Source organism: Oncorhynchus tshawytscha, linkage group LG08 (genome assembly GCF_018296145.1).
Source record: "Oncorhynchus tshawytscha isolate Ot180627B linkage group LG08, Otsh_v2.0, whole genome shotgun sequence".
Classification (NCBI taxonomy): Eukaryota; Metazoa; Chordata; class Actinopteri; order Salmoniformes; family Salmonidae; genus Oncorhynchus; species Oncorhynchus tshawytscha.
This window is the reverse complement of record NC_056436.1, coordinates 5,681,004-5,707,622: the sequence shown is the minus strand read 5'-3', so window position 1 is coordinate 5,707,622 and position 26,619 is coordinate 5,681,004. Positions and strand designations below refer to the sequence as shown.

General features: G+C 50.5%; 1 protein-coding gene across 1 annotated transcript in view; it reads left to right on the top strand.

Annotated features, from left to right (window-relative positions):
- The window catches only part of zfyve26 (zinc finger, FYVE domain containing 26), a 125,137-nt gene that overhangs the window by 39,347 nt on the left and 59,171 nt on the right, over nt 1–26,619 (top strand). Inside the window, 6 exon segments of the mRNA XM_042325107.1 lie at nt 531–800; nt 8,432–8,560; nt 14,314–14,484; nt 14,937–15,170; nt 24,520–24,625; nt 24,881–25,566. Of these exon segments, the coding sequence (XP_042181041.1) occupies nt 531–800; nt 8,432–8,560; nt 14,314–14,484; nt 14,937–15,170; nt 24,520–24,625; nt 24,881–25,566 (1,596 nt within the window).

The following is a 26,619-nucleotide window of genomic DNA, read 5'->3' as shown; positions in this document are numbered from 1 at the left end:
AGTTGGGGTTAGAGGCTGTCTGTCTGTCTGTCTGTCGAGATGGGGTTAGAGGCTGACTCCCTGTCTGTCTGTAGAGTTGGGGTTAGAGCCTGACTCCCTGTCTGTCTGTAGAGGTGGGGTTAGAGGCTGTCTGTCTGTAGAGTTGGGGTTAGAGGCTGACTCCCTGTCTGTAGAGGTGGGGTTAGAGGCTGACCCCTGTCTGTAGAGTTGGGATTAGAGGCTGTCTGTCTGTCTGTCTGTCTGTAGAGTTGGGGTTAGAGCCTGACTCCCTGTCTGTCTGTAGAGTTTGGGTTAGAGGCTGTCTGTCTGTAGAGTTGGGGTTAGAGCCTGACTCCCTGTATGTAGGGGTGGGGTTAGAGGCTGACTCCCTGTCTGTCTGTAGGGGTGGGGTTAGAGGCTGACTCCCTGTCTGTCTGTAAGGGTGGGGTTAGAGCCTGACTCCCTGTCTGTAGAGGTGGGGTTAGAGGCTGACTCCCTGTCTGTCTGTAGAGGTGGGGTTAGAGCCTGACTCCCTGTCTGTCTCTCGTTAGGCATGGCTTTCTATTCCGTCTCTGACGTGGCAGACCGTCTCCTTTCCACCCCTGGTCGCCCCGTTCCGTCCCTGGAGGAGGGCTACTGGCTGGGCCGCTGTGTCCTGGACCCCCCAGGGACAGGCCTCCTGCACACCCTCCTGGAGGAGCTCAGCCCCCCTGCCATGGCTGCCTTCGACCTGGCCTGCTGTCACTGCCAGCTGTGGAAGACCTCCAGACAGCTGCTGGACACGGCAGAGAGACGGCTACACAGCAGTCTGGAGGGAAGAGGTAGGTGGAGGGGGTGGGGTACAGGATAGGATAGATTGGGGTACAGGACAAAGTTAGGGGTACAGGATATGATAGAATGAGGGTGGGGTAGGATGGGGTGGGGGGGTGGGGTAGGATGGGGTGGGGTGGGGTAGGATGGAGTTGGGTAGGATGGAGTGGGGTAGGATAGAATGAGGATAGAGTGGGGGAGGATAGAATGAGGATAGAGTGGGGGAGGATAGAATGAGGATAGAGTGGGGGAGGATAGAATGAGGATAGAGTGGGTGAGGATAGAGTGGGGGAGAATAGAATGAGGATAGAGTGGGGGAGGATAGAGTGGGGGAGGATAGAGTGGGGGAGGATAGAGGGGGAGGATAGAGTGGGGGAGGATAGAGTGGGGAGGATAGAGTGGGGGAGGATAGAGTGGGGAGGATAGAATGAGGATAGAGTGGGGGAGGATAGAATGAGGATAGAGTGGGGGAGGATAGAATGAGGATAGAGTGGGGGAGGATAGAATGAGGATAGAGTGGGGAGGATAGAGTGGGGGAGGATAGAATGAGGATAGAGTGGGGGAGGATAGAATGAGGATAGAGTGGGTGAGGATAGAATGAGGATAGAGTGGGGGAGAATAGAATGAGGATAGAGTGGGGGAGGATAGAGTGGGGGAGGATAGAGTGGGGGAGGATAGAGTGGGGGAGGATAGAGTGGGGGAGGATAGAGTGGGGGAGGATAGAGTGGGGGGAGGATAGAGTGGGGGAGGATAGAGTGGGGGAGGATAGAATGAGGATAGAGTGGGGAGGATAGAATGAGGATAGAGTGGGGGAGGATAGAATGAGGATAGAGTGGGGGAGGATAGAATGAGGATAGAGTGGGGGAGGATAGAATGAGGATAGAGTGGGTGAGGATAGAATGAGGATAGAGTGGGGGAGAATAGAATGAGGATAGAGTGGGGGAGGATAGAGTGGGGGAGGATAGAGTGGGGAGGATAGAGTGGGGGAGGATAGAGTGGGGAGGATAGAGTGGGGGAGGATAGAGTGGGGGAGGATAGAATGAGGATAGAGTGGGGGAGGATAGAATGAGGATAGAGTGGGGGAGGATAGAATGAGGATAGAGGGGGAGAATAGAATGAGGATAGAGTGGGGGGAGGATAGAGTGGGGGAGGATAGAGTGGGGGAGGATAGAGTGGGGGGGATAGAATGAGGATAGAGTGGGGGAGGATAGAATGAGGATAGAGTGGGGGAGGATAGAGTGGGGGAGGATAGAATGAGGATAGAGTGGGGGAGGATAGAATGAGGATAGAGTGGGGAGGATAGAATGAGGATAGAGTGGGGAGGATAGAATGAGGATAGAGTGGGGAGAATAGAATGAGGATAGAGTGGGGGAGGATAGAATGAGGATAGAGTGGGGAGGATAGAATGGGGGAGGATAGAGTGGGGATAGAGTGGGGGAGGATAGAATGAGGATAGAGTGGGGAGGATAGAATGAGGATAGAGTGGGGGAGGATAGAATGAGGATAGAGTGGGGGAGGATAGAATGAGGATAGAGTGGGGGAGGATAGAATGAGGATAGAGTGGGGGAGGATAGAATGAGGATAGAGTGGGGGAGGATAGAATGAGGATAGAGTGGGGGAGGATAGAATGAGGATAGAGTGGGGGGAGGATAGAATGAGGATAGAGTGGGGGAGAATAGAATGAGGATAGAGTGGGGGAGGATAGAGTGGGGGGATAGAGTGGGGGAGGATAGAGTGGGGAGGATAGAGTGGGGGAGGATAGAGTGGGGGAGGATAGAATGAGGATAGAGTGGGGGAGGGAATGAGGATAGGTGGGGAGGATAGAGTGGGGGAGGATAGAGTGGGGGGATAGAGGGGGGGGAGGATAGAGTGGGGGAGGATAGAATGAGGATAGAGTGGGGGAGGATAGAATGAGGATAGAGTGGGGGAGAATAGAATGAGGATAGAGTGGGGGAGGATAGAATGAGGATAGAGTGGGGGAGGATAGAATGGGGGAGGATAGAGTGGGGATAGAGTGGGGGAGGATAGAATGAGGATAGAGTGGGGGAGGATAGAATGAGGATAGAGTGGGGAAGGATAGAATGAGGATAGAGTGGGGAAGGATAGAATGAGGGGTGGGGGAGGATAGAATGAGGATAGAGTGGGGGGGAGGATAGAATGAGGATAGAGTGGGGGAGGATAGAATGAGGATAGAGTGGGGGAGGATAGAATGAGGATAGAGTGGGGGAGGATAGAATGAGGATAGAGTGGGGGAGGATAGAATGAGGATAGAGTGGGGGAGGATAGAATGAGGATAGAGTGGGGGAGGATAGAATGAGGATAGAGTGGGGGAGGATGGGTTGAGGGAGGATAGAGTGGGGGAGGATGGGTTGAGGGAGGATAGAGTGGGGGGAGGATAGGTGGGGGAGGGAGTGGGGGAGGATAGAGTGGGGGAGGATAGAGTGGGGGAGGATAGAGTGGGGGAGGATAGAGTGGGGAGGATAGGTTGAGGGAGGATAGAGTGGGGTACAGGATAGGATACAGTGGGGTAGGATGGGGTAGCATAGAATGAGGATGGGGTAGGGTAGGATGGGGTAGGATGGGTTGGGGTCGGCTAGTGTAGGATGGGTTGGAGTAGGATGGGGTAGGGTAGGATGGGTTGGGCTAGGATGGGGTCGGATGGGGTAGGGTTTGTAGAATGGAGTGGGGTAGGGTAGGGTAGATTGGGTTGGGGTCGGATGGTGTAGGATGGGATGGGGTAGGGTAGGATAGTGTAGGATGGGGTCGGGTATGGTAGGATGGGGTAGGGTAGCGTAGGATGGGGTAGGGTAGAATGGGTTGGGGTAGGATGGGGTCGGATGGGGTAGGGTAGGGTAGGATAGTGTAGGATGGGGTAGGGTAGGATGGGTTGGGTGCCATCCGTTTTGTCACCAAAGCCCCATACACTACCTACCATTGCGACCTGTACGCTCTCGTTGGTTGGCCCTCGCTTCATATTTGTCACCAAACCCACTGGCTACAGGTTATCTACAAGTCTTTGCTAGGTAAAGCACCGCCTTATCTCAGCTCACTGGTCACCATAGCAGCACACACTCATAGCACGCACTCCAGCAGGTATATCTGACTGGTCACCCCCAAAACCAATTCCTCCTTTGGTCGTCTTTCCTTCCAGTTCTCTGCAGTGGGGAGGGGTAGGGTACAGTAGGGTACAGTGCGGAGGGGTACGGTGCAGGGGTGAGGGGTAGGGTACAGTGGGGATGGGTAGGGTACAGTGGGGAGGGGTAGGGTGCAGTGTGGAGGGGTAGGGTAGAGTGGGGAGGGGTAGGGTAGAGTGGGGAGGGGTAGGGTAGAGTGGGTAGAGTGGGGAGGGGTAGGGTAGGTGGGGAGGGGTAGGGTAGGGGGGGGGGTAGGGTAGAGTGGGGAGGGGTAGGGTACAGTGGGGAGGGGTAGGGTACAGTAGGCTACAGTGGGGAGGGGTAGGCTGCAGTGGGGAGGGGTAGGGTGCAGTGGGGAGGGGTAGGGTGCAGTGGGGAGGGGTAGGGTGCAGTGGGGAGGGGTAGGGTACAGTGGGGAGGGGTAGGGTACAGTATGGTACAGTGGGGAGGGGTGGGGTGCAGTGGGGAGGGGTGGGGTGCAGTGGGGAGGGGTAGGGTGCAGTGGGGAGGGGTGGGGTGCAGTGGGGAGGGGTAGGGTGCAGTGGGGAGGGGTAGGGTGCAGTGGGGAGGGGTAGGGTGCAGTGGGGAGGGGTAGGGTAGAGTGGGGAGGGGTAGGGTACAGTAGGGCACAGTGGGGAGGGGTAGGGTACAGTGGGGAGGGGTAGGGTACAGTAGGTTACAGTGGGGAGGGGTAGGGTACAGTGGGGAGGGCAGGGTACAGTGGGGAGGGGTAGGGTACAGTAGGGTACAGTGGGGAGGGGTAGGGGTAGGGTACAGTGGGGAGGAGTAGGGTACAGTGGGGAGGGGTAGGGTACAGTAGGGTGCAGTGGGGAGGGATAGGGTACAGTGGGGTGCAGTGGGGAGGGGTAGGGTACAGTGGGGAGGGGCAGGGTACAGTGGGGAGGGCAGGGTACAGTGGGGGGGTAGGGTACAGTAGGGTACAGTGGGGAGGGGTAGGGTACAGTAGGGTACAGTGGGGAGGGGTAGGGTACAGTAGGGTACAGTGGGGAGGGGTAGGGTACAGTGGGGAGGGGTAGGGTACAGTAGGGTACAGTGGGGGGGAGGGGTAGGGTGCAGTGGGGAGGGATAGGGTACAGTAGGGTGCAGTGGGGAGGGGTAGGGTACAGTGGGGAGGGGCAGGGTACAGTGGGGAGGGCAGGGTACAGTAGGGTACAGTGGGGAGGGGTAGGGTACAGTAGGGTACAGTGGGGAGGGGTAGGGTACAGTAGGGTACAGTGGGGAGGGGTAGGGTACAGTAGGGTACAGTGGGGAGGGGTAGGGTACAGTGGGGAGGGGTAGGGTACAGTGGGGAGGGGTAGGGTACAGTGGGGAGGGGTAGGGTACAGTGGGGAGGGGAAGGGTACAGTGGGTAGGGTGCAGTGGGGAGGGGTAGGGTACAGTAGGTTACAGTGGGGAGGAGTAGGGTACAGTGGGGAGGGGTAGGGTACAGTAGGGTACAGTAGGGAGGAGTAGGGTACAGTGGGGAGGGGTAGGGTACAGTAGGGTACAGTAGGGAGGAGTAGGGTACAGTGGGGAGGGGTAGGGTACAGTAGGGTGCAGTGGGGAGGGGCAGGGTACAGTGGGGAGGGGCAGGGTACAGTGGGGAGGGGTAGGGTACAGTGGGGAGGGGTAGGGTACAGTGGGGAGGGGTAGGGTACAGTAGGTTACAGTGGGGAGGGGTAGGGTACAGTGGGGAGGGGCAGGGTACAATGGGGAGGGGTAGGGTACAGTGGGGAGGGGTAGGGTACAGTGGGGAGGGGTAGGGGTAGGGTACAGTGGGGAGGGGTAGGGTACAGTGGGGAGGGGTAGGGTACAGTAGGGTACAGTAGGGAGGAGTAGGGTACAGTGGGGAGGGGTAGGGTACAGTAGGGTACAGTAGGGAGGGTAGGGTACAGTGGGGAGGGGTAGGGTACAGTAGGGTGCAGTGGGGAGGGGCAGGGTACAGTGGGGAGGGGCAGGGTACAGTGGGGAGGGGTAGGGTACAGTGGGGAGGGGTAGGGTACAGTGGGGAGGGGTAGGGTACAGTAGGGAGGGGCAGGGTACAATGGGGAGGGGTAGGGTACAGTGGGGAGGGGTAGGGTACAGTGGGGGGGTAGGGTACAGTGGGGAGGGGTAGGGTACAGTGGGGAGGGGTAGGGTACAGTAGGGTACAGTGGGGAGGGGTAGGGTACAGTGGGGAGGGTAGGTTACAGTGGGGAGGGGTAGGGTACAGTGGGGAGGGGCAGGGTACAGTGGGGAGGGGTAGGGTACAGTAGGGTGCAGTGGGGAGGGCTAGGGTACAGTAGGGTACAGTAGGGAGGGGTAGGGTACAGTGGGGAGGGGTAGGATACAGTGGGGAGGGGTAGGGTACAGTGGGGAGGCAGGGTACAGTGGGGAGGGGTAGGGTGGGGAGGGGTAGGGTACAATAGGGTACAGTGGGGAGGGGTAGGGTACAGTAGGGTACAGTAGGGAGGGGTAGGGTACAGTAGGGTACAGTAGGGAGGGGTAGGGTACAGTGGGGAGGGGTAGGGTACAGTGGGGAGGGGTAGGGTACAGTAGGGTACAGTAGGGTACAGTAGGGTACAGTGGGGAGGGGTAGGGGTAGGGTACAGTGGGGAGGGGTAGGGTGCAGTGGGGAGGGTAGGGTACAGTAGGGAGGGTTAGGGTACAGTAGGGTACAGTAGGGAGGGGTATGGTACAGTAGGGAGGGGTATGGTACAGTGGGGAGGGGAAGGGTACAGTGGGGAGGGGTAGGGTGCAGTGGGGAGGGGTAGGGTACATTGGATGTACTTACTATATGACTTTTGTTTGAAATGGACATAAAGCAAAAAAGCTAACTTAATATGTTAAGTCAACAGACCTGTGCCAAATAAAAATGTCCCTCTTTTCTAACGTCTCCCTAACCTGACGTCCCCCTAGCCCCCTGTCTCCGTCCCCCTCCGTCCCCCTCCGTCTCCTTCCGTCCCCCTCCGTCTCCTTCCGTCCCCTCCGTCTCCCTCCGTCTCCCTAGTCCCCTCCGTCTCCCTAGTCCCCTCCGTCTCCCTAGTCCCCCTCCGTCCCCTCCGTCTCCTAGTCCCCTCCGTCTCCCTAGTCCCCTCCATCCCCCTCCGTCTCCCTAGTCCCCCTCCGTCCCCTCCGTCTCCCTAGTCCCCCTCCGTCTCCCTAGTCCCCCTCCGTCTCCCTAGTCCCCTCCCCCCCCCGTCTCCCTAGTCCCCTCCGTCTCCCTAGTCCCCTCCATCCCCCTCCGTCTCCCTAGTCCCCTCCATCCCCCTCCGTCTCCCTAGTCCCCTCCGTCTCCAGTCCCCTCCGTCTCCCTAGTCCCCTCCGTCCCCCCCCGTCTCCCTAGTCCCCCTCCGTCTCCCTAGTCCCCTCCATCCCCTCCGTCTCCCTCCAGTCCCCTCCGTCTCCCTAGTCCCCCTCCGTCTCCCTAGTCCCCCTCCGTCTCCCTAGTCCCTCCATCCCCTCCGTCTCCCTAGTCCCCTCCGTCTCCCTAGTCCCCTCCGTCTCCCTAGTCCCCCTCCGTCTCCCTAGTCCCCTCCATCCCCCTCCGTCTCCCTAGTCCCCTCCATCCCCCTCCGTCTCCTAGTCCCCTCCATCCCCTCCGTCTCCCTAGTCCCCTCCATCCCCTCCGTCTCCCTAGTCCCCTCCATCCCCTCCGTCTCCCTAGTCCCCTCCATCCCCTCCGTCTCCCTAGTCCCCTCCATCCCCCTCCGTCTCCCTAGTCCCCTCCGTCTCCCTAGTCCCCCTCCGTCTCCCTAGTCCCTCCGTCTCCCTAGTCTCCCTAGTCCCTCCATCCCCCTCCGTCCCCTAGTCCCCTCCGTCTCCCTAGTCCCCCTCCATCCCCCTCCGTCTCCCTAGTCCCCTCCATCCCCTCCGTCTCCCTAGTCCCCCTCCGTCTCCCTAGTCCCCTCCATCCCCCTCCGTCTCCCTAGTCCCCTCCGTCTCCCTAGTCCCCTCCATCCCCCTCCGTCTCCCTAGTCCCCTCCATCCCCCTCCGTCTCCCTAGTCCCCTCCATCCCCCTCCGTCTCCCTAGTCCCCTCCATCCCCCTCCGTCTCCCTAGTCCCCTCCCCTCCCTAGTCCCTCCATCCCCTCCGTCTCCCTAGTCCCCTCCATCCCCCTCCGTCTCCCTAGTCCCCCTCCGTCTCCCTCCGTCTCCCTAGTCCCCTCCATCCCCCTCCGTCTCCCTAGTCCCCTCCGTCTCCCTAGTCCCCTCCGTCTCCCTAGTCCCCCTCCGTCTCCCTAGTCCTCCATCCCCTCCGTCTCCCTAGTCCCCCTCCGTCTCCCTAGTCCCCTCCGTCTCCCCCTCCATCCCCTAGTCTCCCTAGTCCCCTCCGTCTCCCTAGTCCCCTCCATCCCCCTCCGTCTCCCTAGTCCCCTCCATCCCCCTCCGTCTCCCTAGTCCCCTCCATCCCCCTCCGTCTCCCTAGTCCCCTCCATCCCCCTCCGTCTCCCTAGTCCCCTCCGTTCCCCTTTCCTCATGTTTCATAGCGGATCCCTTTCTAACCCTGTTATCACTCCGTTCCTCAGGACTGAGGGTGGAACCCAAGGTGAAACACTCTGAGGGTATCCGAGGATTTCCTGCGATGCTCCAACAGATGGGAAAGATCCTCAACCACACAGCCAGTCATAGTGGCAACAAGGGCCCCGCCAAGACAGGTGAGCACTACAACATTAAACAAGTTATACGTGTATTTTCCTTATATAATGAAAAATACATTGGAAATCTTAGGTACCCAATCTCTCACAATGTCAAAAAGAACATAGGTGACCATGATCTGAATATGCATATAGCCTGGGTACCAGTCTGTTACTGCTGTCATTCCCCTCCGTGTCAACTACTACATGGCACAGAGTACAAGGTGTGGGATGTTAGCCCTCTACATGGCACAGAGTACAAGGTGTGGGATGTTAGCCCTCTACATGACACAGAGTACAAGGTGTGGGATGTTAGCCCTCTACATGGCACAGAGTACAAGGTGTGGGATGTGGGATGTTAGCCCTCTACATGGCACAGAGTACAAGGTGTGGGATGTTAGCCCTCTACATGGCACAGAGTACAAGGTGTGGGATGTGGGATGTTAGCCCTCTACATGGCACAGAGTACAAGGTGTGGGATGTGGGATGTTAGCCCTCTACATGGCACAGAGTACAAGGTGTGGGATGTGGGATGTTAGCCCTCTACATGGCACAGAGTACAAGGTGTGGGATGTGGGATGTTAGCCCTCTACATGACACAGAGTACAAGGTGTGGGATGTGGGATGTTAGCCCTCTACATGACACAGAGTACAAGGTGTGGGATGTGGGATGTTAGCCCTCTACATGGCACAGAGTACAAGGTGTGGGATGTGGGATGTTAGCCCTCTACATGGCACAGAGTACAAGGTGTGGGATGTTAGCCCTCTACATGGCACAGAGTACAAGGTGTGGGATGTTAGCCCTCTACATGGCACAGAGTACAAGGTATGGGATGTTAGCCCTCTACATGACACAGAGTACAAGGTGTGGGATGTGGGATGTTAGCCCTCTATATGACACAGAGTACAAGGTGTGGGATGTGGGATGTTAGCCCTCTATATGACACAGAGTACAAGGTGTGGGATGTGGGATGTTAGCCCTCTATATGACACAGAGTACAAGGTGTGGGATGTGGGATGTTAGCCCTCTATATGACACAGAGTACAAGGTGTGGGATGTGGGATGTTAGCCCTCTATATGACACAGAGTACAAGGTATGGGATGTTAGCCCTCTATATGACACAGAGTACAAGGTGTGGGATGTGGGATGTTAGCCCTCTATATGACACAGAGTACAAGGTGTGGGATGTGGGATGTTAGCCTCTATATGACACAGAGTACAAGGTGTGGGATGTGGGATGTTAGCCCTCTATATGACACAGAGTACAAGGTGTGGGATGTGGGATGTTAGCCCTCTATATGACACAGAGTACAAGGTGTGGGATGTGGGATGTTAGCCCTCTATATGACACAGAGTACAAGGTATGGGATGTGGGATGTTAGCCCTCTATATGACACAGAGTACAAGGTATGGGATGTGGGATGTTAGCCCTCTACATGGCACAGAGTACAAGGTGTGGGATGTTAGCCCTCTACATGGCACAGAGTACAAGGTGTGGGATGTGGGATGTTAGCCCTCTATATGACACAGAGTACAAGGTATGGGATGTTAGCCCTCTACATGGCACAGAGTACAAGGTGTGGGATGTGGGATGTTAGCCCTCTATATGACACAGAGTACAAGGTGTGGGATGTTAGCCCTCTACATGGCACAGAGTACAAGGTGTGGGATGTTAGCCCTCTACATGGCACAGAGTACAAGGTGTGGGATGTGGGATGTTAGCCCTCTATATGACACAGAGTACAAGGTGTGGGATGTGGGATGTTAGCCCTCTATATGACACAGAGTACAAGGTGTGGGATGTGGGATGTTAGCCCTCTATATGACACAGAGTACAAGGTGTGGGATGTGGGATGTTAGCCCTCTATATGACACAGAGTACAAATCAAATCAAATTTTATTTGTCACATACACATGGTTAGCAGATGTTAATGCGAGTGTAGCGAAATGCTTGTGCTTCTAGTTCCGACAATGCAGTAATAACGAGCAAGTAATCTAACTAACAATTCCAAAAAAACTACTGTCAAACACAGTGTAAGGGGATAAAGAATATGTACATAAGGATATATGAATGAGTGATGGTACAGAGCAGCATAGGCAAGATACAGTAGATGATATCGAGTACAGTATATACATATGAGATGAGTATGTAAACAAAGTGGCATAGTTAAAGTGGCTAGTGATACATGTATTACATAAGGATGCAGTCAATGATATAGAGTACAGTATCAACGTATGCATATGAGATGAACAATGTAGGGTAAGTAACATTATATAAGGTAGCATTGTTTAAAGTGGCTAGTGATATATTTACATCATTTCCCATGATTAAAGTGGCTGGAGTAGAGTCAGTGTCATTGACAGTGTGTTGGCAGTAGCCACTCAATGTTAGTGGTGGCTGTTTAACAGTCTGATGGCCTTGAGATAGAAGCTGTTTTTCAGTCTCTCGGTCCCAGCTTTGATGCACCTGTACTGACCTCGCCTTCTGGATGGCAGCGGGGTGAACAGGCAGTGGCTCGGGTGGTTGATGTCCTTGATGATCTTTATGGCCTTCCTGTAGCATCGGGTGGTGTAGGTGTCCTGGAGGGCAGGTAGTTTGCCCCGGTGATGCGTTGTGCAGACCTCACTACCCTCTGGAGAGCCTTACGGTTGAGGGCGGTGCAGTTGCCATACCAGGCGGTGATACAGCCCGCCAGGATGCTCTCGATTGTGCATCTGTAGAAGTTTGTGAGTGCTTTTGGTGACAAGCCGAATTTCTTCAGCCTCCTGAGGTTGAAGAGGCGCTGCTGCGCCTTCCTCACGATGCTGTCTGTGTGAGTGGACCAATTCAGTTTGTCTGTGATGTGTATGCCGAGGAACTTAAAACTTGCTACCCTCTCCACTACTGTGGTGTGGGATGTGGGATGTTAGCCCTCTATATGACACAGAGTACAAGGTGTGGGATGTGGGATGTTAGCCCTCTATATGACACAGAGTACAAGGTGTGGGATGTTAGCCCTCTATATGACACAGAGTACAAGGTGTGGGATGTGGGATGTTAGCCCTCTACATGACACAGAGTACAAGGTGTAGGATGTTAGCCCTCTACATGGCACAGAGTACAAGGTGTGGGATGTTAGCCCTCTACATGGCACAGAGTACAAGGTGTGGGATGTTAGCCTTCTACATGGCACAGAGTACAAGGTGTGGGATGTTAGCCCTCTACATGGCACAGAGTACAAGGTGTGGGATGTTAGCCCTCTACATGGCACAGAGTACAAGGTGTGGGATGTTAGCCCTCTACATGACACAGAGTACAAGGTATGGGATGTGGGATGTTAGCCCTCTACATGGCACAGAGTACAAGGTGTGGGATGTTAGCCCTCTATATGACACAGAGTACAAGGTGTGGGATGTGGGATGTTAGCCCTCTACATGGCACAGAGTACAAGGTGTGGGATGTGGGATGTTAGCCCTCTACATGGCACAGAGTACAAGGTGTGGGATGTGGGATGTTAGCCCTCTACATGGCACAGAGTACAAGGTGTGGGATGTTAAAATGACGTCATTAGTTCCAGCACCAACCCGTGCCATCTCCGTTCCAGTACAAAGGCTGTATCTCAAGCCTTCCCACATCCGTCTCACAACCAATTTAATATAATTTACGAGCCAAAGTCTTCTCGTGTAGATAAGCATTCTAGCCAGTCTGAAGATATCGTTCATTCATTCCTACCAAGGAACAGACAGTCATTGTTCTAACTCTTGACCACATTCACACACATTATATTCAGTACTGGGATCAAGAAAGAAAACTCATACATATACAGTAACATAATAGTATTCTGATTAGTACATATACAGTAACATAATAGTATTCTGATTAGTACATATACAGTAACATAATAGTATTCTGATTCGTACATATACAGTAACATAATAGTATTCGGATTAGTACATATACAGTAACATAATGGTATTCGGATTAGTACATATACAGTAACAATGGTATTCGGATTAGTACATATACAGTAACATAATGGTATTCGGATTAGTACATATACAGTAACATAATGGTATTCGGATTAGTACATATACAGTAACATAATAGTATTCTGATTAGTACATATACAGTAACATAATAGTATTCTGATTAGTACATATACAGTAACATAATAGTATTCTGATTAGTACATATACAGTAACATAATAGTATTCTGATTAGTACATATACAGTAACATAATAGTATTCTGATTAGTACATATACAGTAACATAATAGTACTGATTAGTACATATACAGTAACATAATAGTATTCTGATTAGTACATATACAGTAACATAATAGTATTCTGATTAGTACATATACAGTAACATAATAGTATTCTGATTCGTACATATACAGTAACATAATAGTATTCGGATTAGTACATATACAGTAACATAATAGTATTCGGATTAGTACATATACAGTAACATAATAGTATTCTGATTAGTACATATACAGTAACATAATGGTATTCGGATTAGTACATATACAGTAAAATATGGTATTCGGATTAGTACATATACAGTAACATAATGGTATTCGGATTAGTACATATACAGTAACATAATGGTATTCGGATTAGTACATATACAGTAACATAATGGTATTCGGATTAGTACATATACAGTAACATAATAGTATTCGGATTAGTACATATACAGTAACATAATAGTATTCGGATTAGTACATATACAGTAACATAATAGTATTCGGATTAGTACATATACAGTAACATAATAGTATTCGGATTAGTACATATACAGTAACATAATAGTATTCGGATTAGTACATATACAGTAACATAATAGTATTCGGATTAGTACATATACAGTAACATAATAGTATTCGGATTAGTACATATACAGTAACATAATAGTATTCGGATTAGTACATATACAGTAACATAATAGTATTCGGATTAGTACATATACAGTAACATAATAGTATTCGGATTAGTACATATACAGTAACATAATAGTATTCGGATTAGTACATATACAGTAACATAATAGTATTCTGATTAGTACATATACAGTAACATAATAGTATTCTGATTAGTACATATACAGTAACATAATAGTATTCGGATTAGTACATATACAGTAACATAATAGTATTCGGATTAGTACATATACAGTAACATAATAGTATTCGGATTAGTACATATACAGTAACATAATAGTATTCGGATTAGTACATATACAGTAACATAATAGTATTCGGATTAGTACATATACAGTAACATAATAGTATTCTGATTAGTACATATACAGTAACATAATAGTATTCGGATTAGTACATATACAGTAACATAATAGTATTCGGATTAGTACATATACAGCAACATAATAGTATTCGGATTAGTACATATACAGTAACATAATAGTATTCTGATTATTCAGTCCTGATTGAAATGTATACATAATTAGTCTTCATTGATAAAAATTCCCTTAACAGTTAGCCCTCTACATGACAAATTTGAAGATTAATAAACGCCTACAGTAGAACGTCGTGGCTGTTCAGTGACATGCAACACATGACGTCACAGTTCTGTATGGCTTTTGAGTGACAGATGAAAGAAGTTGCCCCCCTCCCTTCCCTCCTGCTAATCAATGTAGCTCTATCCATATAGGCCAATTCCCAAGAGTGTAAAGGGTTAACACAAAAACGGGTCCGGATTTTCAGACAGAAGAGTTGAGTTAATGTTCAGTATTTCTCCCTCCCTGCTCCTGGCTGTGTTCTTTCTAGAATCCATTGTGGAGGACCACGTTGTGTCCAGTCCTTTAGGCTGCTGTATACAGGAAGTGTTGCTGTGCTGCCACCCTGTGCTGAGTGAGGAGGGCATCGCTACCCGACTGAGCCTGGCACAGCACCTAGAGATCACCTTGCTGACCCTGTCCACCGCTACAGAAACCACAGGTATAGATCACCTTGCTGACCCTGTCCACCGCTACAGAAACCACCCTGGCTAGGTTAGCATCACAGACCCTGGCTAGGTTAGCATCACAGACCCTGGCTAGGTTAGCATCACAGACCCTGGCTAGGTTAGCATCACAGACCCTGGCTAGGTTAGCATCACAGACCCTGGATAGGTTAGTGGAGGATGGTGGTGTTGGTGCCCTCCTAGCAGCCCTGATAGAGCAGGCCAGTCTGAATGGTTATGGGGTTAGGGGATTAGGGGCTAGGTTTAGGGGGCTAGGGTTAGGGGGCTAGGTTTAGGGGGCTAGGGTTAGTGGGCTAGGGGGCTATGGTTAGGGGCTATAGTTAGGGGCTAGGGTTAGGGGGCTAGGGTTAGGGGGCTAGGGTTAGGGGCTACGAGGCTAGGGTCGGGGCTAGGGTTAGTGTATAACTAAGTGTATAATGTGTTGTAGTGGAGAGTCCTGCTGGTCCCCTCCTAACAGCCCTGGTAGAGCAGGCCAGTCTGAAACAGTCGGAGTTGGAATCCCACCCGGTCCGTTCCTCCATGAAGCAGCTGCTGCGGTCGATGGACCAGCTGTGTCCCTTCGAGCCCCAGGGCTCCCCTTGCAGGCCAGACTACATGAGGAGCTTCGTGGACTACATCAACACACTGGCTTCGGTGTTAATACGCAGCCTGGGATCTGAAGGTGAGTGTATTTACCTCTGTGTGGGTCAGTTGGTAGAGCATGGCACTTGTAACGTCAATGGGTTTGATTCCCGCTGGGGCCATTACTCATATGAATATGTATGTACGTGTAACAAAAAAGGGAGTCCGTGCTCAAGCGTTTGCTTTTGACTGGCAGAGACTCTTAAGGGAGTAAGAGTTTCACAACGTGTGGTTGTGAAACGGAGGTCCCGGTTCGGAGCCAGGTATGTGCCCGAATTGGGAGGAGGTGGTACTCGCTAAGCAAACAACAGCGGCCGGTAGCCTAGCAGTTAAGATCGTTGGGTTAGTAACTGAAAGGTTGTTGGTTCGAATCCCCGAGACGACTCGGTGATAAATCTGTCGATGTGCCCTTGAGCAAGGCACTTAACTCCAATTGTTCCTGTAACAGATTTATTTTATTTTATTATTATTTTATTTTTTTCTCTGACATCTTTGCACATGCGATAAAACAGCAGAATAGAAACAGAATTGTATTTTACTCTCCTCTGTTTCTCCTCCGTTTCTCCCCTGTTTCTCCCCTGTTTCTCCTCTGTTTCTCCTCTGTTTCTCCCCTGTTTCTCCCCTGTTTCTCCTCTGTTTCTCCTCTGTTTCTCCTCTGTTTCTCCCCTGTTTCTCCCCTGTTTCTCCCCTGTTTCTCCCCTGTTTCTCCCCTGTTTCTCCTCTGTTTCTCCCCTGTTTCTCCCCTGTTTCTCCTCTGTTTCTCCTCTGTTTCTCCTCTGTTTCTCCTCTGTTTCTCCTCTGTTTCTCCTCTGTTTCTCCTCCGTTTCTCCTCCGTTTCTCCTCCGTTTCTCCTCCGTTTCTCCTCCCTCTGTTTCTCCTCCCTCTGTTTCTCCTCCCTCTGTTTCTCCTCCCTCTGTTTCTCCTCCCTCTGTTTCTCCTTCTGTTTCTCCTCCCTCTGTTTCTCTGTTTCTCCTCTGTTTCTCCTCTATTTCTCCTCTGTTTCTCTTCTGTTTCCCCTTCTGTTTCTCCTCCTCTGTTTCTCCTCTGTTTCTCCTCCTCTGTTTCTCCTCCTCTGTTTCTCCTCCCTCTGTTTTCCTCCCTCTGTTTCTCCCCTGTTTCTCCTCTGTTTCCTCCTCCGTTTCTCCTCCGTTTCTCCTCCGTTTCTCCTCCGTTTCTCCTCCGTTTCTCCTCCGTTTCTCCTCCGTTTCTCCTCCGTTTCTCCTCCGTTTCTCCTCCGTTTCTCCTCCGTTTCTCCTCCCTCTGTTTCTCCTCCCTCTGTTTCTCCTCCCTCTGTTTCTCCTCCCTCTGTTTCTCCTCCCTCTGTTTCTCCTCCCTCTGTTTCTCCTCCCTCTGTTTCTCCTCCCTCTGTTTCTCCTCCCTCTGTTTCTCCTTCTGTTTCTCCTCTGTTTCTCTGTTTCTCTGTTTCTCTGTTTCTCCTCTGTTTCTCCTCTATTTCTCCTCTGTTTCTCCTCCTGTTTCTCCTCCCTCTGTTTCTCCTCCCTCTGTTTCTCCCTGTTTCTCCTCCCTCTGTTTCTCCTCCCTCTGTTTCTCCTCCCTCTGTTTCTCCTCCCTCTGTTTCTCCTTCTGTTTCTCCTCTGTTTCTCTGTTTCTCTGTTTCTCCTCCCTCTGTTTCTCCTTCTGTTTCTCCTCTGTTTCTCTGTTTCTCTGTTTCTCCTCTATTTCTCTTCTGTTTCTCTTCTGTTTTTCCCTTCTGTTTCCCCTTCTGTTTCTCCTCCTCTGTTTCTCCTCCTCTGTTTCTCCTCCCTCTGTTTATCCTCCTCTGTTTCTCCTCCCTGTTTCTCCCCTGTTTCTCCTCTGTTTCTCCTCTGTTCCTCCTCTGTTTCTCCTCTGTTTCTCCTCCGTTTCTCCTCCGTTTCTCCTCCGTTTCTCCTCCGTTTCTCCTCCGTTTCTCCTCCGTTTCTCCTCCCTCTGTTTCTCCTCCCTCTGTTTCTCCTCCCTCTGTTTCTCCTCCCTCTGTTTCTCCTCCCTCTGTTTCTCCTCCCTCTGTTTCTCCTCCCTCTGTTTCTCCTCCTGTTTCTCCTCCGTTTCTCCTCCGTTTCTCCTCCGTTTCTCCTTCTGTTTCTCCACTGTTTCTCCTCCCTCTGTTTCTCCTCCCTCTGTTTCTCCTCTATTTCTCCTCTGTTTCTCCTCCGTTTCTCCTCCGTTTCTCCTCCGTTTCTCCTCCGTTTTTCTCCTCCGTTTCTCCGTTTCTCCTGTTTCTCCTCCTCTGTTTCTCCTCCTCTGTTTCTCCTCCCTCTGTTTCTCCTCTGTTTCTCTGTTCCTCCTCTGTTTCTCCTCTGTTTCTCCTCCGTTTCTCCTTCCGTTTCTCCTCCCTCTGTTTCTCCTCCCTCTGTTTCTCCTCCCTCTGTTTCTCCTCTGTTTCTCCTCTGTTTCTCTGTTCCTCCTCTGTTTCTCCTCTGTTTCTCCTCCGTTTCTCCTTCCGTTTCTCCTCCCTCTGTTTCTCCTCCCTCTGTTTCTCCTCCCTCTGTTTCTCCTCACTCTGTTTCTCCTTCTGTTTCTCCTCTGTTTCTCTGTTTCTCTGTTCCTCCTCTGTTTCTCCTCTATTTCTCCTCTATTTCTCCTCTGTTTCTCCTCTGTTTCTCCTCCGTTTCTCCTCCGTTTCTCCTCCGTTTCTCCTCCATGCCCTTGAGCAAGGCACTTAACTCCAATTGTTCCTGTAACAGATTTATTTTATTTTATTATTTTATTTTTTTCTCTGACATCTTTGCACATGCGATAAAACAGCAGAATAGAAACAGAATTGTATTTTACTCTCCTCTGTTTCTCCTCCGTTTCTCCCCTGTTTCTCCCCTGTTTCTCCTCTGTTTCTCCCCTGTTTCTCCCCTGTTTCTCCTCTGTTTCTTCCCTGTTTCTCCCCTGTTTCTCCCCTGTTTCTCCCCTGTTTCTCCCCTGTTTCTCCCCTGTTTCTCCCCTGTTTCTCCCCTGTTTCTCCTCCCTCTGTTTCTCCTCCCTCTGTTTCTCCTCCCTCTGTTTCTCCCCTGTTTCTCCTCTGTTTCTTCCCTGTTTCTTCCCTGTTTCTCCCCTGTTTCTCCCCTGTTTCTCCCCTGTTTCTCCCCTGTTTCTCCCCTGTTTCTCCCCTGTTTCTCCCCTGTTTCTCCTCTGTTTCTCCTCCGTTTCTCCTCCCTCCGTTTCTCCCCTGTTTCTCCCCTGTTTCTCCTCTGTTTCTTCCCTGTTTCTTCCCTGTTTCTCCCCTGTTTCTCCCCTGTTTCTCCCCTGTTTCTCCTCCCTCTGTTTCTCCTCCCTCTGTTTCTCCTCCCTCTGTTTCTCCTCCCTCTGTTTATCCTCCCTCTGTTTATCCTCCCTCTGTTTATCCTCCCTCTGTTCCTCCTCTGTTTATCCTCCTGTTTCTCCTCCTGTTTCTCCTCCTGTTTCTCCTCTGTTTCTCTGTTCCTCCTCTCTTTATCCTCTGTTTCTCCTCCGTTTCTCTGTTTCTCCTCTGTTTCTCCTCCTGTTTCTCCTCCTGTTTCTCCTCTGTTTCTCTGTTCCTCCTCTCTTTATCCTCTGTTTCTCCTCCGTTTCTCTGTTTCTACTCTGTTTCTCCTCTGTTTCTCCTCTGTTTCTCCTCTGTTTCTACTCCGTTTCTACTCCGTTTCTCCTCCGTTTCTCCTCCGTTTCTCCTCCGTTTCTCCTCCGTTTCTCCTCCCTCTGTTTCTCCTTCTGTTTCTCCTCTGTTTCTCCTCCTCTGTTTCTCCTCTCTGTTTCTCCTCCTCTGTTTCTCCTCCTCTGTTTCTCCTCCTCTGTTTCTCCTCCGTTTCTCTGTTTCTCCTGTTTCTCCTGTTTCTCCCCGTTTCTCCTCCCTCTGTTTCTCCTCCTCTGTTTCTCCTCCTGTTTCTCCTCCTGTTTCTCCTCCTGTTTCTTCTCTGTTTCTCTGTTCCTCCTCTGTTCCTCCTCTGTTTCTCCTCCTCTGTTTCTCCTCCTCTGTTTCTCCTCCGTTTCCTCTGTTTCTCCTCCGTTTCTCTGTTTCTCCTCCTGTTTCTCCTCTGTTTCTCCTCTGTTTCTCCTCTGTTTCTCCTCTGTTTCCCCTTCTGTTTTCTCCTCTGTTTCTCCTCTGTTTCTCCTCCTGTTTCTCCTCCCTCTGTTTCTCCTCCCTCTGTTTCTCCTCCCTCTGTTTCTCCTCCCTCTGTTTCTCCTCCCTCTGTTTCTCCCTGTTTCTCTGTTTCTCCCTGTTTTCTCCCTGTTTCTCCTCTGTTTCTTCCCTGTTTCTCCCCTGTTTCTCCCCCTGTTTCTCCCCTGTTTCTCCTCTGTTTCTCCTCTGTTTCTCCTCCCTCTGTTTCTCCTCTGTTTCTCCTCCCTCTGTTTATCCTCCCTCTGTTCCTCCTCTGTTTATCCTCCTGTTTCTCCTCCTGTTTCTCCTCTGTTTCTCTGTTCCTCCTCTCTTTATCCTCTGTTTCTCCTCCGTTTCTCTGTTTCTCCTCTGTTTCTCCTCCGTTTCTCCTCCGTTTCTCCTCCGTTTCTCCTCCGTTTCTCCTCCCTCTCTGTTTCTCCTCCCTCTGTTTCTCCTCCCTCTGTTTCTCCTCTGTTTCTCCTCTGTTTCTCCTCTGTTTCTCCTCTGTTTTCTGTTTCTCTGTTTCTCCTCTGTTTCTCCTCTGTTTCTCCTCTGTTTCTCCTCCGTTTCTCCTCCGTTTCTACTCCGTTTCTACTCCGTTTCTCCCTCCGTTTCTCCTCCCTCTGTTTCTCCTTCTGTTTCTCCTCTGTTTCTCCTCTGTTTCTCCTCCTCTGTTTCTCCTCCTCTGTTTCTCCTCCTCTGTTTCTCCTCCTCTGTTTCTCTGTTTCTCCTGTTTCTCCTGTTTCTCCTGTTTCTCCTGTTTCTCCTCTGTTTCTCCTCCTCTGTTTCTCTGTTTCTCCTCTGTTTCTCCTCTGTTTCTCCCCTGTTTCTCCCCTGTTTCTCCCCCGTTTCCCCTCTGTTTCCTCTCTGTTTCCCCTCCTCCTGTTTCTCCTCCTCCTGTTTCTCCTCCTCCTGTTTCTCCTCCTGTTTCTTCTCTGTTTCTCTGTTTCTCCTCTGTTTCTCCTCCTCTGTTTCTCGTCCATTTCTCTGTTTCTCCTCCGTTCCTCTGTTTCTCCTCCGTTTCTCTGTTTCTCCTCCTCTGTTTCTCCTCCTGTTTCTCCTCTGTTTCTCCTCCTGTTTCTCCTCTGTTTCTCCTCTGTTTCTCCTCCCTCTGTTTCTCCTCCCTCTGTTTCTCCTCCCTCTGTTTCTCCTCCCTCTGTTTCTCCTCCTCTGTTTCTCTGTTTCTCCTCTGTTTCTCCCCTGTTTCTCCCCTGTTTCTCCTTCTGTTTCTCCCCTGTTTCTCCTCTGTTTCTCCCCCGTTTCTCTCCCCCATTTCCCCTCTGTTTCCCCTCTGTTTCTCCTCCCTCTGTTTCTCCTCCCTCTGTTTCTCCTCCTGTTTCTCCTCCTGTTTCTCCTCCTGTTTCTTCTCTGTTTCTCTGTTCCTCCTCTGTTTCTCCTCCTCTGTTTCTCCTCCTCTGTTTCTCCTCCTCTGTTTCTCCTCCTCTGTTTCTCCTCCGTTTCCTCTGTTTCTCCTCCGTTTCTCTGTTTCTCCTCCTCTGTTTCTCCTCCTGTTTCTCCCCTGTTTCTCCTCTGTTTCTCCTCTGTTTCTCCTCTGTTTCTCCTCTGTTTCTCCTCCTGTTTCTCCTCCCTCTGTTTCTCCTCCCTCTGTTTCTCCTCCTCTGTTTCTCCTCCTCTGTTTCTCCTCCTCTGTTTCTCCTCCGTTCCTCTGTTTCTCCTCCGTTTCTCTGTTTCTCCTCCTCTGTTTCTCCTCCGTTTCTCTGTTTCTCCTCCTCTGTTTCTCTTCTGTTTCCCCTTCTGTTTCTCCTCCCTCTGTTTCTCCTCTGTTTCTCCTCCCTCTGTTTCTCCTCCCTCTGTTTCTCCTCCTCTGTTTCTCCTCCTCTGTTTCTCCTCCTCTGTTTCTCCTCCTCTGTTTCTCCTCCGTTCCTCTGTTTCTCCTCCGTTTCTCTGTTTCTCCTCCTCTGTTTCTCCTCCGTTTCTCTGTTTCTCCTCCTCTGTTTCTCTTCTGTTTCCCCTTCTGTTTCTCCTCCCTCTGTTTCTCCTCCGTTTCTCTGTTTCTCCTCCTCTGTTTCTCTTCTGTTTCCCCTTCTGTTTCTCCTCCCTCTGTTTCTCCTCTGTTTCTCTTCTGTTTCCCCTTCTGTTTCTCCTCTGTTTCTCCTCCCTCTGTTTCTCCTCCCTCTGTTTCTCCTCCCTCTGTTTCTCCTCCCTCTGTTTCTCCTCCCTCTGTTTCTCCTCTGTTTCTCCTCCCTCTGTTTCTCCTCCTCTGTTTCTCCTCCCTCTGTTTCTCCTCCCTCTGTTTCTCCTCTGTTTCTCCTCCCTCTGTTTCTCCTCCCTCTGTTTCTCTCCCTCTGTTTCTCCTCCGTTTCTCCTCCCTCTGTTTTTCTCTGTTTCTCCCCTCTGTTTCTCCTCCTCTGTTTCTCCTCCCTCTGTTTCTCCTCCCTCTGTTTTCTCCTCTGTTTCCCTCTGTTTCTCCTCCTCTGTTTCTCCTCTGTTTCTCCTCTGTTTCTCCTCTGTTTCTCTGTTTCTCCTCTGTTTCTCCTCTGTTTCTCTTCTGTTTCCCCTTCTGTTTCTCCTCTGTTTCTCTGTTTCTCCTCCTGTTTCTTCTCTGTTTCTCTGTTTCTCCTCTGTTTCTCCTCCTCTGTTTCTCTCCATTTCTCTGTTTCTCCTCCTCTGTTTCTCCTCCGTTTTCCTCTGTTTCTCCTCCGTTTCTCTGTTTCTCCTCTCTGTTTCTCCTCTGTTTCTCCTCCTCTGTTTCTCCTCCTGTTTCTCCTCTGTTTCTCCTCCTCTGTTTCTCCTCTGTTTCTCCTCTGTTTCTCCTCCCTCTGTTTTCTCCTCCCTCTGTTTCTCCTCCTCTGTTTCTCTGTTTCTCCTCTGTTTCTCCCCTGTTTCTTCCCTGTTTCTCCTTCAGTTTCTCCCCTGTTTCTCCCCTGTTTTCTCCTCTGTTTCTCCCCTGTTTCTCCCCCCCGTTTTCCCCTGTTTTTCCCCTCTGTTTTTCCCCTCCCTCTGTTTCTCCTCCTGTTTTCTCCTCCTGTTTCTCCTCCTGTTTCTTCTCTGTTTCTCTGTTCCTCCTCTGTTTCTCCTCCTCTGTTTCTCCTCCCTCTGTTTCTCCTCTCTGTTTCTCCTCCTGTTTCTCCTCCTGTTTCTTCTCTGTTTCTCTGTTCCTCCTCTGTTTCTCCTCCTCTGTTTCTCCTCCCTCTGTTTCCCCTCTGTTTCCCCTCTGTTTCTCCTCCCTCTGTTTCTCCTCCTCTGTTTCTCCTCCTCTGTTTCTCCTCCTCTGTTTCTCCTCCTCTGTTTCTCCTCCGTTCCTCTGTTTCTCCTCCGTTTCTCTGTTTCTCCTCCTCTGTTTCTCCTCCTCTGTTTCTCCTCCTCTGTTTCTCCTCCGTTTTCCTCTGTTTCTCCTCCGTTCCTCTGTTTCTCTCCTCTGTTTCTCCTCCTCTGTTTCTCCTCCTCTGTTTTTCTCCTCCTCTGTTTTCCCCCTGTTTCCCTCTGTTTCCCCTCCCTCTGTTTCTCCTCCTGTTTCTCCTCCTGTTTCTCCTCCTGTTTCTTCTCTGTTTCTCTGTTCCTCCTCTGTTTCTCCTCCTCTGTTTCTCCTCCCTCCTCCCCTCTGTTTCCCCTCTGTTTCTCCTCCCTCTGTTTCTCCTCCTCTGTTTCTCCTCCTCTGTTTCTCTCCTCTGTTTCTCCTCCTCTGTTTCTCCTCTGTTTTCCTCTGTTTCTCCTCTGTTTCTCTGTTTCTCCTCCTCTGTTTCTCCTCCTCTGTTTCTCCTCCTCTGTTTCTCCTCCTGTTTCCTCTGTTTCTCTGTTTTTCTCTGTTTCTCCTCCTCTGTTTCTGTTTCTCCTCTGTTTCTCTGTTTCTCCTTCCTCCCTCTGTTTCTCCTCTGTTTCTCCTCTGTTTCTCTTCTGTTTCCCCTTCTGTTTCTCCTCTGTTTCTCCTCCTCTGTTTTCTCTCCTCCCTCTGTTTCCCCTCTGTTTCCCCTCTGTTTCTCCTCCCTCTGTTTCTCCTCCTCTGTTTTCTCCTCTGTTTCTCCTCCGTTTTCCTCTGTTTCTCCTCCGTTTCTCTGTTTCTCCTCCGTTCCTCTGTTTCTCCTCCGTTTCTCTGTTTCTCCTCCTCTGTTTCTCCTCCGTTTCTCTGTTTTCTCCTCCTCTGTTTCTCCTCTGTTTCTCCCCTTCTGTTTCTCCTCCCTCTGTTTCTCCTCCTCTGTTTCTCCTCTGTTTCTCTTCTGTTTCCCCTCTCTTTCTCCTCTGTTTCTCCTCTGTTTCTCTCTCCCTCTGTTTCTCTTCTGTTTCCCCTCTGTTTCTCTCCTCCTCCCTCTGTTTCTCTCCCTCTGTTTCTCCTCCCTCTGTTTCTCCTCCCTCTGTTTCTCCTCCCTCTGTTTCTCCTCCTCTGTTTCTCCTCCTCTGTTTCTCCTCCCTCTGTTTCTCCTCCCTCTGTTTCTCCTCCTCTGTTTCTCCTCTGTTTCTCCTCTGTTTTTCTCCTCTGTTTTTCTCCTCTGTTTCTCCTCTGTTTCTCCTCTGTTTCTCTCTGTTTCTCCTCTGTTTCTCCTCTGTTTCTCCTCTGTTTCTCCTCCTCTTTCTCTCCTCTGTTCCCTCTGTTTCTCCTCTGTTTCTCCTCTGTTTTCTCCTCTGTTTTCCTCTCCTCTGTTTCTCCTCTGTTTCTCCTCCCTCTGTTTCTCCTCCTCTGTTTCTCCTCTGTTTCTCCTCTGTTCCTCCTCTGTTTCTCCTCTGTTTCAACAACAAAGGCACTGGGGTGAACAGTGCTGTTGTTTCCCCCAATGTGAATGTGACCTTTATTTAAATACAATATACACTGAATAATATCCACCTTCCTAGTATTGAGTTGCACAACGTTTTGCTCTCAGAGCAGCCTCAATTCGTCGGGGCGTGGACTCTACAAGGTGTTGAGAGTGTTCCACACGGATGCTGGACCATGTTGACGCCAAGGCTTCCCACAGTTGTGTCAAGTTGTCTGGATGTCCTTTGGGAGGTGGACCATTCTAGAAACACACGGGAAACGGTTGAGCATGAAAAACCCAGCAGCGTTGCAGTTCTTGACACTAACTGGTGCTCCCTGGTACCTACTACCAAACCCTGTTCAAAAGACACTTTTAAATATTTTGTCTTGTCCATTCACCCTCACACATACACAACCCATGTCTCAATTGTCTCAAGGCTTAAAAATCCTTCTTTAACCCGGCTCCTCCTCTTCATCTACACTGATTGAAGTGGATGATTTAACAAGTGACATCATTAAAGGGATCATAGCTTTCATTCTGATTAACCATGGTCAGTCTGTGTCATGGAAAGAGCAGCTGTTCTTAATGTTTTGTCCACTCAGTGTTTTGTTCAATCTCTCCGTCTCTCTTCTCAGACCAAAACAGTGAGGTGAAGTTGGGGAACCCACTCCTGGTTCTCCTCCAGGCCCCATCTCAGCTGCTCTCTCACCTGCTGTTCGAAAGACAGGTGGCTCCTGACAGGTAGATACACACAACGCCCTCCCCCGCCCCCTATTCGTCATGGGAACCCTGGCTTAGAGGCAGTATCACAAGTATATTTTGTGCTCTTTCATTAACTGAATTCAAACCATTTCAGCACTATGAGCTTGAGTTTCTTGTGTTAATATGAACGAGTGCATTTCATTCTACATCCTACTGTTATATCTTGTGTGTGCCATTCCACTAACCTCCTGTCCCTCCCCCTGTTACCCTCTCTCTCTCTTTCTCTCTCTCTAGAGTTTTGTCTCTGTTGCAGCAGGAGGGTCTGCGTCTGAGTGTCCAGCAGGTGATCGTGCAGCGCTGCTGTGAGGCTCTGCCTTTGTGGGACTGGTGCCCCGAACCAGAGAGGGAAGCTAGCCCCAGGGGAGAGGCTGGTTCTGGGGGAGAGGCTGGGCAAGGACAGACCGGACCAGGGGAAGGGGTGTTTAGCACTGCCAGCCTGGCAGCCCTGCTACAGCTACAGACTCAGGAACACTTGTCAATCCTGGGCATCACTGAGCCTCAGTCCCAGTCCCCCAGCTCTGAATCTGAAGCCTCTCCTGCGCTGGAGGACCTCCGAGCAACTACACCTCCCGTCCTCATCTTGTCCTCTTCTCTTTCACCTCCACGACCAACTTCCTCTTCCTCCTCTTTTCTCCTCACACCATCAGCCCTGTCTTTCCTCAAATCCCGCTCCCCTCTCCTGGCCACCATTGCTTGTCTAAGTGCCAGTCCACGAGGTGCTGCCCGGGTACAGCCGTCCAGTTGGCTGGTGTTCCGGGGCGGGGGGCGCAAAGAGTGTGTTCTGGACGGGGAGCAGATCTCCAGGGAGGGGGAAAGCCTGCTTAGAGACTTCCCCATCCTGAGGGCCTACCTGGGGGCCATGGCTCAGCCCGTCCTGGGTACTTCGCTGGGGGCTGGGGAGGATGGAGCCGGTGGCGGAGGTAAGATAGTTTTTTTGTGTCTTGTGTGTATATAGATATGTATTGTGTAATTGTTTATTGATGTTTACGTGCAAGGGCTCATCTGTGAAAGAGACTGTATTCTCCTCATGACTCCCTGCTTAACAGTGAACTGACAGCGTTGTGTTTACACAGACAGTAGGGCAAACTACTTTGCGGATATGCAACAGACAATCATTAATATCAGTCAAAAATATCAAATTCCAAGTTTATGTTTTATTAAGAGGTTTAAAAAAAAAAAAAAGGTTATATTTGACTCCACATTCCATGATGTAGGTGTTGTTGACTGAATAGATGGATGTAGTTCGATGCATGATTTAATATAATTCACCAATACATTTTCTTGGTAGTCCAAAACATATTGCTATCGGGTTGTAAAATCACAGCCTGGTACATTGTTTGTTGCCTCCAATCGGGATGCACCGTTTCATTTTCAATAACTCGATATTTTGGACAAAATAAACAAACAAACAGATGACTGTAACTACGGCCGGGAACAATCATAGCTAAGGAAGTGATCACAAGTCAGTCATAACGTGGCTAATAGTCTAGTGTATCTATGTAGTATTTATCTAGCAGTTAGATAGCTAGCTAGCTGCTACAAAGATGTCATTGGAGGAGCTTTTTCCCTTCATATCCTTTTTTTGGAGGCTTGTACAACCCCATGTAACCCCATGTAACCCCATGTAACCCCATGTAACCCCATGTAACCCCATGTATGTAACCCCATGTAACCCTATGTAACGCTATGTAACCCAGCTAAAGATGCAGTTGTTGCAGCAGTTGTTTGGTTAACTAGCGAGAACCTAAACTACTGTTTTCCAGTTAGCTAACATTATCTCTTGCGTTCGGGAAATTCACTCTGGCTATCTAGCTACTCCGATTTCAGAGCCCTCTCGTCCGAGTGTACCCGGAGCGCAGAATAACGGATGAATTTAGTGAACGCTCAACACCCGTTGAATATGGCCGGTGTCGGTAAACGTAGGCAAACAAAGTTACTAGTTTAACATATAAAACAGCCTAACCAGCTCGGCT